General features: G+C 36.2%; 1 protein-coding gene across 1 annotated transcript in view; it reads right to left on the bottom strand.

Annotated features, from left to right (window-relative positions):
• EPB41L4A (erythrocyte membrane protein band 4.1 like 4A) overlaps positions 1 to 13,414 on the bottom strand; it is a 330,037-nt gene that overhangs the window by 127,980 nt on the left and 188,643 nt on the right. Inside the window, exons 4-6 of the mRNA XM_004376996.2 lie at positions 10,657 to 10,735; positions 2,436 to 2,533; positions 122 to 242 (exon numbers count right to left, since the gene is read on the bottom strand). Of these exons, the coding sequence (XP_004377053.1) occupies positions 122 to 242; positions 2,436 to 2,533; positions 10,657 to 10,735 (298 nt within the window). The remainder of the gene's footprint in view (positions 1 to 121; positions 243 to 2,435; positions 2,534 to 10,656; positions 10,736 to 13,414) is intronic.

Below are 13,414 nucleotides of genomic sequence, written 5' to 3'. Positions count from 1 at the left end.
ATGAGTACTAGAAGGTTCAAGGCAGAGGTGAAGAATTTATCATTCTAGAAATTTTTCTTATGCCTGCCAATAGCATAAGAAAATGATTGGTGGATAATGCAACATAAAATGTAATTCTTACATCAGGGTTTTATGAATCCTTTCTATGGCTTCTTCAAGTTCTTCCTTTTGATCAGGAACAAAACGGTACTCTGACACGTATCCTGCAGTATGCTTATATGGGTCATAGTCTCCAAGTTCAGCTAAAAAAACAGAAAAAAAACTGATTTTTTCCATTTTAAGAGTTGGAAATATTCCTATAATGCTTGAACATTTTTCTTCAAATGTCTGGTTATTAATAAATTCAAATATAAGATAATAATCAAAATATCTTTAGTAAAACACCTTTGATGAACATATATATGGATGGTATAAACAAAATCCGGACTTAAAAACATAAGTTCTATATTTTTGCTTTCCCAAAAAATATAATTACCATCATTTTAATGTAAATTATTCTTATCAGTTATATGAACTGAAAAGTTGTAAACAGAATTTGGAATACATATATTACAAATGCTAGAGGTGAAAAACAACCATGACCTCAATATATTCTCTCCGATAATGACACCAAGAGATAGTGCATATGATTCAAAATATATTTGCCCCAAATAATGGTCATGGAAATGTAATATACTGCTACATGTGACCCCATTACAGTTTATACAAAGAAAAATAAAACCAGAAAACTCACTATCTCTTATAAAAATTCTCCTCCCTACGTTAACCGCCTTCCAAGACCTGGTCCAGTTCATCGACGTGATATTTTCACTAGAATGTTTTTTCTAGATTATTGCTGGTCTGCAAGTGCCACAAGAGGAAGGACCATGCTGTCTCATTTCCTCCCCACCTAGCTTGATCTTAGCAGGTGCTCAGTAACTATCAGTGGAAATACTCCCCACTTTAGTCTCCAAAGGAGTCCCTGGGTGGCACAGTTATGCACTCAGCTGCTAATCAACAGGTTGGAGGTTTAAGTCTACCCAGAGGTGCCTTGGAAGAAAGGCCTAGTGATCTACTTCCAAAAAACCAGCCACTGAAAATCCTGTGGCACACAGTTCTACTTTGACACACATGGGGCCCTCAAGAGTCAGAGTCAACTCAACAGCAACTGTTTTTGTTTCTTTGTTTCCAAAATGATAATGCAGCCAGGGTTTGCCCCCACATGGCCAACGCATGGGTGCCAAGAACTAAAGTGTACTGAGCACCAGATGTGTGCCACACTCTGAACCTGGCATCTGCACCGGACCGTGTGGGGTCTTCACCACAGTTGCGCTGAAGCAACATGATCTCTGAGACATAACAGCTCAGGAGATCAGTGAACAGAAGCAAGACATAGAACAAAAAATATCTTCAGCCCCCCCTCCAGTTAATAAAGAATTGAATGCTATTCCTGAGACTAAAAATCCATACAACCTGCAATACAGAACACGTTAATGGTTCCATTTTTACCCCTTCTGAAGTGACACTGATTAAAACTTGCATTTTGACTAAATTCAATTTTCTTTTTTTTTTTTGGCCAAGTGTCATTTGATAAGAAGATTATTAGTATATATACTTGCTTAAAATAAAAAATTCATGTTGGAGCATGTATCAGGACATCATTTCTCTTTATGGCTGAGTAATATTCCATTGTATATATAAACCAAATTTTGTTTATCCATTCATCTGTTGATGGGCACTTGGGCTGTTTCCACCTTTTGGCTATTGTGAACAGTGCAGCAACGAACATTGGTGGACATACATCTGTTTGAAAAGTCTCTTGTGTATATATCTTGGAGTGGAATTGCTGCAACATGGATGAACCTTGAAAACATTATGCTAAGTCAATCACAAAAGGAAAAATATTATATGGCCTCACTAATATGAAATGTCTAGAATAGGTAAATGTATAGAGATCAAGGTTTAACGGTGGTTACCAAGGGCAGAAGGAGCCCTGGTGGTGCAATGATTAAAGTGCTCAGCTGCTAGCCGAAAGGTCAGCAGTTCGAACCCACCAGCCACTCTGCAGATGAAAGATGTGGCAGTCTGCTTCCATAAAGATTACAGCTTTGGAAACCTCATGGGGCAGTTCTACTCCGCCCTATAGGGTCACTATGAGTTGGAATCAACTCTACAACAACGGGTTTGGGTTTTTTTGGGTACCAAGGGCAGGAAGGGAGGGAGAAAGGCAGAATCATTTTTTTAGGAAGCATTGAATTTCTGTTTAGGGTAATGAAAAATCTGGCAACAGACATTGGTGATGGTTGCACATTATTGATGTAATTGGTGTTACTAAATTATACACATGAAAAATGTTGAAATGGCAAATGTTATCTTTATTTTTACAACAACAACAAAAAAATTCAATTATTTTTCTCCAGACATTTCTGAAGCAATTATGCTTAAGCAGAACCTACACTGGATGGCGTAAGCTCCCAGCTGAGCTGCAATGTTTACGGGGCAGGGCAGCCGGCCCTGAAGTACATCTTGCTTCACCTGCAAGAAAAACTGATATCTAAAAAAGAAATGGAAAAAATAGATTAATGATATCCTACACTATCCAAACCTGAAGTTTCAGACCCTGATAATCCAGGTAACATACAATCACCTTTAATGAAAATAAAGCCACTCTCCACTCTTTTTCGAGGTGGCTGTTGAGTGAACAGGGACTGTCTGAACATACCTTACTGGGTAGTGGTTAAAAGTACAGCTCTGAAGTCAGACTGCCTGGCTTGCATTCCAGCCCTACTACTCACTAGCTCTGTGGCCTTGGGCTGCTGCTTAACCTCACTTAAAGCCAGTCTCCTTACCTGATATGAAGGTTAAATATAAGCTATTATCTCTATTATTATTACCATTACAGCCACTACTACTGACATGCTCTTACCAGGAGGAACAAATCACAAAGACCCAATGTATATTACAAATGTTATCTACACACACTAAAATCATGTCGACAGGATGAAAAGGTCATCATAGTGTAATTCCATTAATCCTCCCACTTAAAACCCTGCCCATTGTCTGCAGCTTTTTCATTCCATGCTGCCTAAAGAAACAGTGCCACACACTGTTCCAACATTATAAAGATAATAACTCATTCTAAGTAAGTTACATACTATAACTTACATAAGTTTTCAAAATGAGGGCAGTACTATTAACATCTCTACTTTACAGATGAGGAAACTGAGACACAGAGAGATGAAGTAATTTATCCAAGATCTCACACAACTAGTTTAGTGGCAAAGCCAGAACTGGAACCTTGGCAATCGGACCCTAAAACTCTCTCAATCAGGATGCTATGCAACTTGGACTAGCTTTTACTTTGACTAGCTTTTTTCTTTATTCAGGCTTTCTGCCGGTAGGATAAGAGAGGCCAGGGTTTATGAACCAATACAACGAACCAGCAACGCCATCCTCGGCCACCATTACACACACACAGACACACACACACACACACACACACACACACACGCACGCTGACACTCCAGGCTGTCCTTTCATGGTTTCTCTTTCCTTGCGAGGTAGCTCTTGCCGTCATTGGGAAGGGAAGAAAAAAGCAAAGGAAGTGAATTTTTAAAATCAGCTATGATAAACTTCACTTCTCCAAATGCTCACAGCCGTTAGTGAGGGAATCCAGATTGTTAGATGTTACAGTGATTATTTCTAGAAGATTAAGATCAACTTTGATTGCGAATATAAGGCTTGAGTGAAGACTTGCTCAATGCTCTGTGTTTTCCCAATGCCCATTTCAGTAAAGGGTACCACCAGCCTCCAGATGCCCAGTCAGAGGAACACAGGAACAATGCATAACCACCCTGCCATCCTTTCAGCCCCACAATCAATCACCAGCTCTGCTGTTTCTGTAATCCATACACTTCTCTCCAACCCCTAGTCCAGGTTACTATTCCCTGGATTTCTAGAACTGCTTCCTAACAGGCTTTACTTATCTGCCATCTTCCATACCTACCTCCCTTCTAAACAACCTTCCTAAGAGATAAACAGGATTCTTAACAGACATATAGGATCATGCCACCTCCTTAGCCATCAGGATAAAGTTCAAGCTCCTTAAGATAGCTCATAAGACTTTTGCTTACTACTTGAGCCAAACCTTTTGCCACTGATCATCCTCCTCCCCCCAATTTACACTCACTTTTCCAGTCCTACATCACTATCCTCCATACACTGAATGTTCTGTGCTCTCATCTGAGACACCAAATCCACTTTGTAGTGATAATCTGTGCTCCTCTTGGAGAGTAGAAAAGAAGAGTAAAGTGACATCAAGAAACTTAAATGCAAAAGCTTCTAAAATAGACATTTCGCAAGAATTGCTGCTACTTGCTGGAGACTTGCGTTTGACTACCCTCTTTCTCTACTGATAACTTGGAATTTCTTTTTCTGAAGTTTTTTTGCTTATTTGTTTGTTTTGTTTTTTAAAAGAAGTGGGTTACAGATGCATTATTCTTATTATTCTTGTAATAAGACTTTTTATAACATCTGACTGGATGGTCGAATCCCTTGCTGACTACATAAACTGAAGGACCTGATCCCACAGAAGTTTGCTTCAAATTAAGAGCAAGAGAAAGAGAAAAAAAAGGGAAAGGGAAACAGAAACAGTGGAGATAAAGAAACAAAGACAAAGATGAAACATAGACAGAAAGACAGACAGAGAAAAAGGTACCATATCCCATTGGTGACTGTATTCCCAGTATATAGGTCCTGGCACATAGCAGCTGCTCAATAAACATCTGTTGACTTAATGAATGGATAAATGGATGAACAGATAGACGGATGGAAATGGAAAAACTGAGAACATTCCTTGCTATCTCTGAGAAATTCATGAATAAAAAGAAAAGAGACATCTGTTGAAACTTTCTTGGACCATCTTTCAAAGATAACAGAGATATTTAAATCACTGCTTCAAAAGCCCCACTAAAATTTCAAAAAGGCAAGTACACTATATTTAATTAAGAATTTAATTAATCTTTATTATAGCAAGCATCTGATTAGCTTCATAAAAGACAAATTTATGATAAAGTAAAATTATATTTTATATTCTAAACAAATACTTCATAGTATCTCAGGGACTACTGTAAATTAATTATATATAATTTATTTTGTCCACTTTATGTGACTTAGAGTACAATTTAATATTTTATTTAAATTACAGAGATATAGAGGCTTACCTTCTATGTCATTCAGTTAAAGCTGTAACTGGATGCTGAGCCCTTGGTTGTCTCTGGTTATAATTAGGGAAAATCTATATCTCAATTTGCCTGAGACAGTTTAAGTTTATGCCATTATACAGTGTCAGGGTTTGGACAATAAATTATATTGTGATCATATTTACATTGTATTGGAGAAAAAATGTGGCCCTCCAAAACATATTTTCTGGTATAAAGTAGAAACCTCATAAAGCAATAACTGGTTATCTTTTTATGTAAATTAATATACAGGTGTCTATGCACTATCTCCCCAGCTAGATTGTGAGCCCAGGGAGAAAAACACTAGGTCTTATTTCCTATCCACACTTAATCACAGCTGTACAACTGGTACAATACAAGCGAGAGGTTTGAAATATTGGCCTTGTAGTTTTGTATTTATCTGATGTTCACTGAAAAGAGCTGAGTTGACACTGTTGTTGCGTGCTGTCGAGTCAATTCCAACTCATAACGACCCTATAGGACAGAGTAGAACTGCCCCATAGGGTTTCCTAGGCTGTAATCTTTACAGGAGCAGATCGTCAAGTCTTTTCTCCCATGGAGCCGCTGGTGGGTTCAAACCGCCAATCTTTCAGTTAGCAGCCTAGCGCTTAACCATTGTGTCATCAGGGCTCTTTGAGCTGACACGAAGGATAGATAAGTTGTTGAGGATCATTAACACCTTAGCAGTTATTGGAGGCAAGAAGAGTGGGCAAAGGAGAAGAAAGGACAGAGACCTTGCTCGCTCAGGAGCCAAAATCAGAAGGCTCCATGAGAGCTCTGGGTCAAAGACAGCCGTAAACACTCCCACCAAAGATGTTGGAAGCACACTTTTCCAATGACTTGAGGCCCTGGTGAGGAAATGAAAACACATGGAGACAGAAGAACTTTGATTTCTGGTGCCAGTTGAATATGAAATAGAAGAATCTAAGAAAAGAGAATCTACCTGCACAGAAGGTAACAAAGAACAGAACTGTCTTCAGCACCCACAGCATTTGATAGGTGCCTAATCAGTTTCGCTAAAAATTTAAATGTGAAGTACAGGGGAAAATGCTTAAACAATAATATAATGTTGATAATGCAGAAAATGGCAGGTATCACTCAGAAGAAAAAGAGCAGAAGTACTCAGTAATTCTCAAGTAACAGAGTCAATCAGGAATAACACTTCTGTCTCAGAAGTCAAAAAGCAGTGATTAAAATAGGGAAACAAATCTCAGTAATATCACCTTACATTTGTATAGCTTTTTAAAGTTCACAAATTCCTTTTGTATCCATCATGGAATGTGACCTTCACCTCAACTCTGAGATACATGAGGACCATTATCCTCACTTAACAAAGAAGGGGGAAGGGAGACAGGAAGTACATGCGTAATTGAAGGTCAAAGAGACAGCAGTTTGAATCCACCAACCACTCCTTGGAAACCCTATGGGGCAGTTCTACCCTGTCCTACAGGGTTGCTAGGAGTCGGAATGGACTCCACGGCAATGAATTTGGCTTTTTTTTTTTTTCCCAGCTAGTAAAGAAGCTAAATCGAATTATCTTCACAAAGTCACCCAGGGACTCCTCACAAAGAAATGAATATTTATTATAAAAATTATAATTGGTGATCTTGACATCAGTCCCCCAAAAAATACTAACAAACAGTAGAAAAACAAACTATAGAAATCAAACACCTGTTTTTAGAAGTTAAAAAGTATTAATTATGAACAAGCCATTTAGAACTAACATTATCTTTTTTGGAAGGAGTTGCTAGTTCCTTAAAAGTTCAGGAAAATACCAGTGGCATCACAGATAGTGTCTTCAGGAGGACTGAAACCATACCTCCCTTTGATCATTACTGAACTTCCTTTGTACTCAGAGCACTGTCTAGATCATAGTAAGTGCTCCATATGGTTATTGAATGAAACAATGAATGAATGAGTGAGTGAATGAGTGAATAAACTGTCCTTATATACAAATTTAAGAAATGCAAGGTAGAGGACAGTTGTAGGATGTTTCATAGTTAAATGAACAACTACATCCAGAAAGTTCTGATTGACTTAAACCCAGGAGACCTATCCAACTTGGTCTTTCTTCCCCAATTTTTAATCAATATTTTAAAAATATAGAATAATAATTATTATTTCCATTATTTTCCCTACCATCTATTGAACACTTAACTCTTTTTTGCATTATGGTAAGTACTTTGCATTATTATCTAACATATTCCTCCCATCATCTTTTTAAAGAAATACTACAATTCGGTTTTACAGCTCAGAAAACTGAGACTTTATTTTTTTTTTATATATACATATATATTTTTTTATTGTACTTCAGGTGAAGCCTTACAGAACAAATAGTTTCTCATGAAACATCAGTACACGTATTGTTTTATGACATTGGTTAACAGCCCCACAACATATCAACCCTCTAACTTCTCAACCTTGTTTTTTTGGTGAAAATACATATAGCTAAAGATACACCATTTCAAAAATTTCTACATGCACAGTTCAGTGACATTGACTACGCTCTTCCAATTGTGCTGTTATTCTCACTTAAGATGAGGCTTACAGAACAAAACAGTTTCTCATTTAACACTTACTACAAATGTTGCCCTATGACAATGGTTAACAATCTCACAACACATCAACAATATCCTTACTCAACCTTGGGTTCCTTATCACCAGCTTCCTTGTCCCGTTCTGCCTTCTGGCCCTTGTCACTGGACTCCTGTACCTCGTTAGTCTCATTTGGTTTTATGGGGCTGTCCACTCCCAGGCTGAACGGTGAAGCTCGGAGATAAGTTCACCACTGAGCTAAAAGGGTGTCTGGGGCCATACTCTCGGGGTTTCTCCAGTCTCTTTCAGGCCAGTAAATCTGGTCTTTTTTTTTGTGAGTTAGAATTGTGTTCTACATCCTTCTCCAGCTCTGTCCAGAACCCTCTGTTGTGATCCTAGTGAGAGCAGTCAGTGGTGGTAGCCGGGCACCATCTAGCTGTACTGGACTCAGTCCGGAAAACCGAGACTTTAAAAGGCTATGGAATCTTCTCAAGATTATACAATCAGTGAATGGCACAGCAAGGATGCAAACCTTGGCCTGTCTGACTCCAAAGCATGTCTTCTTGACCACACACATGTTATACTTATCAAATATGCAGAAGATATACACAGCTATAAATAACACATAATACTTGGAAGTATGTCATAACATTTTGAATCAGAATTCAAAATAAGATTAAGACATCTCATGAGGACATGGATTATTTAAAGGGCTGACAGAGAAAGAAAGGAATTGAATTAGACTCATTCTGCATAAGTCTAGAAAGAAACCCTAGTATGGATGGTAGAAGTTTCAGGGATTTATTTCTTATTGAATTTCTTACTGCCTTGTGAGGCAGTGAGTTTTCTTAGCTAAAATGGTTAAGAGGCCGGCTGACAGGTAAGGGTGGCTGTTAAGATACAGGACCTCAGAGACCCTCAAATTTGTTTATTTCAGAAAACATTTTAGAGCATAACAGCTATTGCAATTTTGTTATGATTAAATTTATTTTTTTATAAACTGAAATTTTACTTTCTGACATATCCCATTCACCCTTAGTCTTGTTTCCTAAACACAGCATTCCCAGCATCTGGAATACTGTATCCAATATCATCATATATGTACATATGTGCATGAGAAGACTCACTGCAGCATTAGCTGTAATAATAAAAAAAGAAAGAACCTGGATAGACATCCACAAAAGGCATAATTAAATAAATTATGGAATACTATTTAGGAGTAAAATGAGTGGGTTAGATATTGAAAGAAGTACAAACAGTATGTATGAAATAATGACTTTCAAAAAAAACTATACACACGTGAAAATTACCTATGAGCATATTTACTTTTTTTTTTTTTTTTTTTTGCTTTTGCCACAATTATCTTATGTAATTGACTCTATTTTTCAGGCCCAATATGCCTGCCCATTAAAATTAACATATTCAAAAAATAAAGGACTTTATCTTCAGAACATGCTAAAAATAAGTGTATAAGTGATATCATATTAAATGCACGTTTAACTTACTTGAATTCAACTACTTATTCTGGGCAATAAAATAAAATAATTATAGATCATAACCCCTAACTGCAAGTCAACTATGTCATCTGGTTCTTAACTACATGATCTGGTCTAATACTTAAGAAAAAACTGCTTAGATTGAATGTGTTGTAGGGTTGTACGTTATATACAAATCCATGTATTTGTTAATGAACCATTAGTGGATTCTGAACAGAAATTTCTGTTCACCATTAATACTTGCTGAACAGAGGTGAAATAGTGTATCTTAATACTAAAACAAGTATCTTTTGGAAACTAACCCCATCTAAGACATCACTACGCTGCATTGCCAGGATAAGGAAAGAATGAAGCAATCATGTTTGATAAAGTAGAGGGCCAACAGAAAACAAGGGAAACCATCAACAAGATGGATTGACACAATAGCCTTAAGAATGGACTCAAACCTATCACTGATCATGAAGATGTTGCAGGACCTGGCAATGTGCGCCTCTGATATACATAAGATCACCATGAGTCAAAGCCTACTCTATGGCAACTAACAACAACATTTATCAAGAACTTACTAAGAAACAGACAAAAGTGTAAGAGATTTACATACATTATTCCTTTAATGCCTACACAAACTTTATGAGAAAGGTAGATCCCCAAGTTTACAGCTGAGGAAACTGAAGCACAGAGAGACTTCTGACAACCTCAAAATGAAGGACCTCAACTGAATTTTAATATAATTTTGCTCCCAAGAAATCTTCTGATGAGTTACTGATAGAAATTTATTTTTCTTACACATACACTATTATCTGCTCTTTGTAATCTACTCTCAAATATTAGCAAGGATAATTTTGACAATATAACCAGAACCAATGGCAAGTTCTGCCTTAATAAAATATTTGGTGACACAGGTGAAGTAATACATTATAAAACATTGGTCTTTTCTCCCCCTTACTAATTCTAAAATAATTATCTTAAGACTTCCTAAAGAGGATAAATGAAACACCTGGATGATTGATATTTAAGCTATGATCAATTAAAGAGAAATGATTGGCTTTCCAAGTTTATATTTACATATGCAAACAAAGCATTGAAATACCCTTTCTTAATTCAAATGGCAACTTTTATATCAATACAAATGGCTGAATGCATCCTTAACAATAATGATGCAGAAATATCCCATCACAGAAGACACAAACTCTGTGTCACCCAAGTTCGTGCCATTTTTCAAACACATCTATCATTAGGCACTGATCTGCCTTATGTCATGTCAGTTTTAATTTAACCCTCACAGGAGATGCATCATAAAAGGCAGGCAGACACACATCCAAATGTTTGAGGCCAATTTTGTTTTAAATAAAGTCTTTCGTATATGCGATACATGTAACAGTTCAAAAGCAATGTCAATACCATACCTGGTTATTTCTTCTTTAAGTTTACATGGATCTTCTGCATAAAATTTAATACCAAAATACAAAGTATATGGAGGTCCAGCTAAAATTAAGAAATAGAAATTAATTAAATTTCACATTATAAATTAGTCAAAGTAGTAGTACAGTTTAATGCAACCATTAAAAATTATACTCACCAAGAATTTCTAAAGATCAGAAAAACATACAATGAAAAAAGCTGAATTCAGAACTGTGTAGATTCTAATATGTAAATGTGTACATAAAAAATACAGAAGAAAGACAGGACCAGATATACCAGAATGTTCCTGGTTCTTATCTCTGGTTGGTGAGGTAATGCACAATTTTTATTTACTATTCGTTTTTTCCATGTTTCAAATTTTCTATCATATATACATTTCGATGACTAAAGGTTATTGATAAAATCAAATACATAGTTTTAACAATCATCAGCCTGTCACTTTCTAGCATTCAAAAACATTTATCAGCAAAGAACTGGAGATGACCAAAATGCTCAGCAGTTGGTAGACTGTTGAAGTCACTCACAGACTGTTATGTGTGATACCATCAAACTATCAAAATGGATGGATGTAGAGCTATACATGTTGATGTGGAAAGATCTATATGTGCAATCTATATTCTTGAGTGTAGAAATATGGTCCCTTTCATAAAAAAAAAAAAGTAAGATGTCTGTTAACATATACATTTTTTCTGGAAGAATACACAAGAAAATACTAACAGTGGCAAACTTTGGAAAGAGAAACTGAAAATTTTCTATCTTTAATAGTGAGAATTTTCTTACTATGTATATCTCTTCCTTTTTTTCAAGAAAAAAATAATAATTGCCAGTGGCACTATGTGGTAGTATTAGGGACAATATTTGTTTCATTCTTAAACTTTCCTGAATCTAATATTTAAAAATCAAAAATTTTTAAGAACACATTTCTCGTCTCATTCATTTACCACATACAGAAGAACTAGGTCTACAAATACAAAAAAAGAAAAAATCGGAAGTAAACCCTGGAATTGTATCTATGTGGGCAAATATAAACTATAATCAAATGCTCATTGTGCAAGAGGATATAAACCCCCTGGGTGGCAACCGCATTATATTATACTTTTACTAGAAATATTTATGTTTCAAAGGAATCTGACCTATGCTGTTTCCAAAACTTCATACTTCTAAGTTTTGTAGTAACTAGATCTAATAGGTTTTGTTTTAAAAAACAGATTTGTTACCTGGAGGACAAACTGGTAGTCTACAGTTTCTATTTTTTTTCCTACCAAAGCTCTCCCACTCAAATAAAAAAGAAAAAATGTGAAGTATGCACCTCTGTGAAAATAAGTCCACCTACACACAGTGATCCCACATCTTCAACACTGTGTAACTGATATAAAGTAACCCTAATCTTTCTATTTTCATTTGTAACTGAGTAAATAAAGTCACAAATATAGAAATTAGAGAAAGGAAATTAAAGAGAACAAGTAATGAAGATATAATGCATTTATAATATACAAAGTATATTATTTATTATTATTACATATACACACAGTTTATGCAGCCCAAAAGCCCTGTCCAAAAGCGCATGCCCTGCTCTCGTTATGTTTTCCTGTATAAAAGGCACTCTTTATGCTACAGCTTTTTTAGAAACTAATTTTCTTTTAAATTTTGTTGTAATTTCTTATCATCTGAGTTGATTCCATATGTTCAATTTTTATGTTTACTTAATCTCTGTGTTTCTATTTCTGACAAATACACCTCCGCCCATGAACACTGATGGCAGGGAGGCCCAGACTATTAATTATTTAGAAGATCCAGAAGTTCATCATCAGCTGCTCCATCCATGTCAGTCAAGCTCTGTACTACTGAACAGATGGGTATGCCTGTGCCCGCAGACCACTAGGGCTGGCTTCTAGGGGCTGGGAGGAGCACAAATGCTACCACAATGGTACTACATAAAGGAAAGCGGCCTTCTCCAGGTGCCAGAGTTGCTTTTAATCACTGGAACATGACAGACTACACTTTATTCACCGAGCCTAGCCATTTCAAACGTGTTTAACGATGAGCAGTTAAGCGATTACATGATGAGTTAATTTGTAAAAAAAAAAAACTCCATTTTGGCTGTTCTCTTTAAGGACTTTCAGCCCAAATCGGCCTCCACAGCACACTCACATATAAAATGGCTTGTGTTCTAAAATATAAGACATCATTACCATTCTATTGTATTTGATAATGTACACCGTGCGTTTAATTCTCAACAACAACCTGGTAACATATGCACGGTAGGTGAAGCTCCAAGGAGTTAAGCAACTTGCCTAAGATCACAAAGAAGAGAACCAAGTTTGCTGTTTAGAGTTCCGTGTTTTTTCCACTGTCCCATCGAGCCTCTCAGGGAAAAACAAAATTATAATACCTTTAGCATGAGGAAATATTTTCATATACATCACCTTCTTATACAGCAATCAAAGGCTATGGAAATGGATATATTAGAGCAAGGTTATGTCTAGCCAGATTTTTTTTCTTTTTATATAATTTTTTTAATTGTACTTTTTTTTTAATTATTTTTTTTTATTGTACTTCAGGTGAAGGCTTACAGAACAAATAGTTTCTCATGAAACATCAGTACACGTATTGTTTTATGACATTAGTTAACAACCCCACAACATATCAACCCTCTAACTTCCCAACATTTTTTTTGGTGAAAATACACATAGCTAAAGATACACCATTTCAAAAATTTCTACATGCACAGTTCAGTGACAT

Source organism: Trichechus manatus, unplaced genomic scaffold, assembly GCF_000243295.1.
Source record: "Trichechus manatus latirostris isolate Lorelei unplaced genomic scaffold, TriManLat1.0 scaffold00047, whole genome shotgun sequence".
Lineage (NCBI taxonomy): Eukaryota > Metazoa > Chordata > Mammalia > Sirenia > Trichechidae > Trichechus > Trichechus manatus.
Note: the sequence above shows the minus strand (reverse complement) of the source record. Positions and strands in the feature narration are given on the sequence as shown.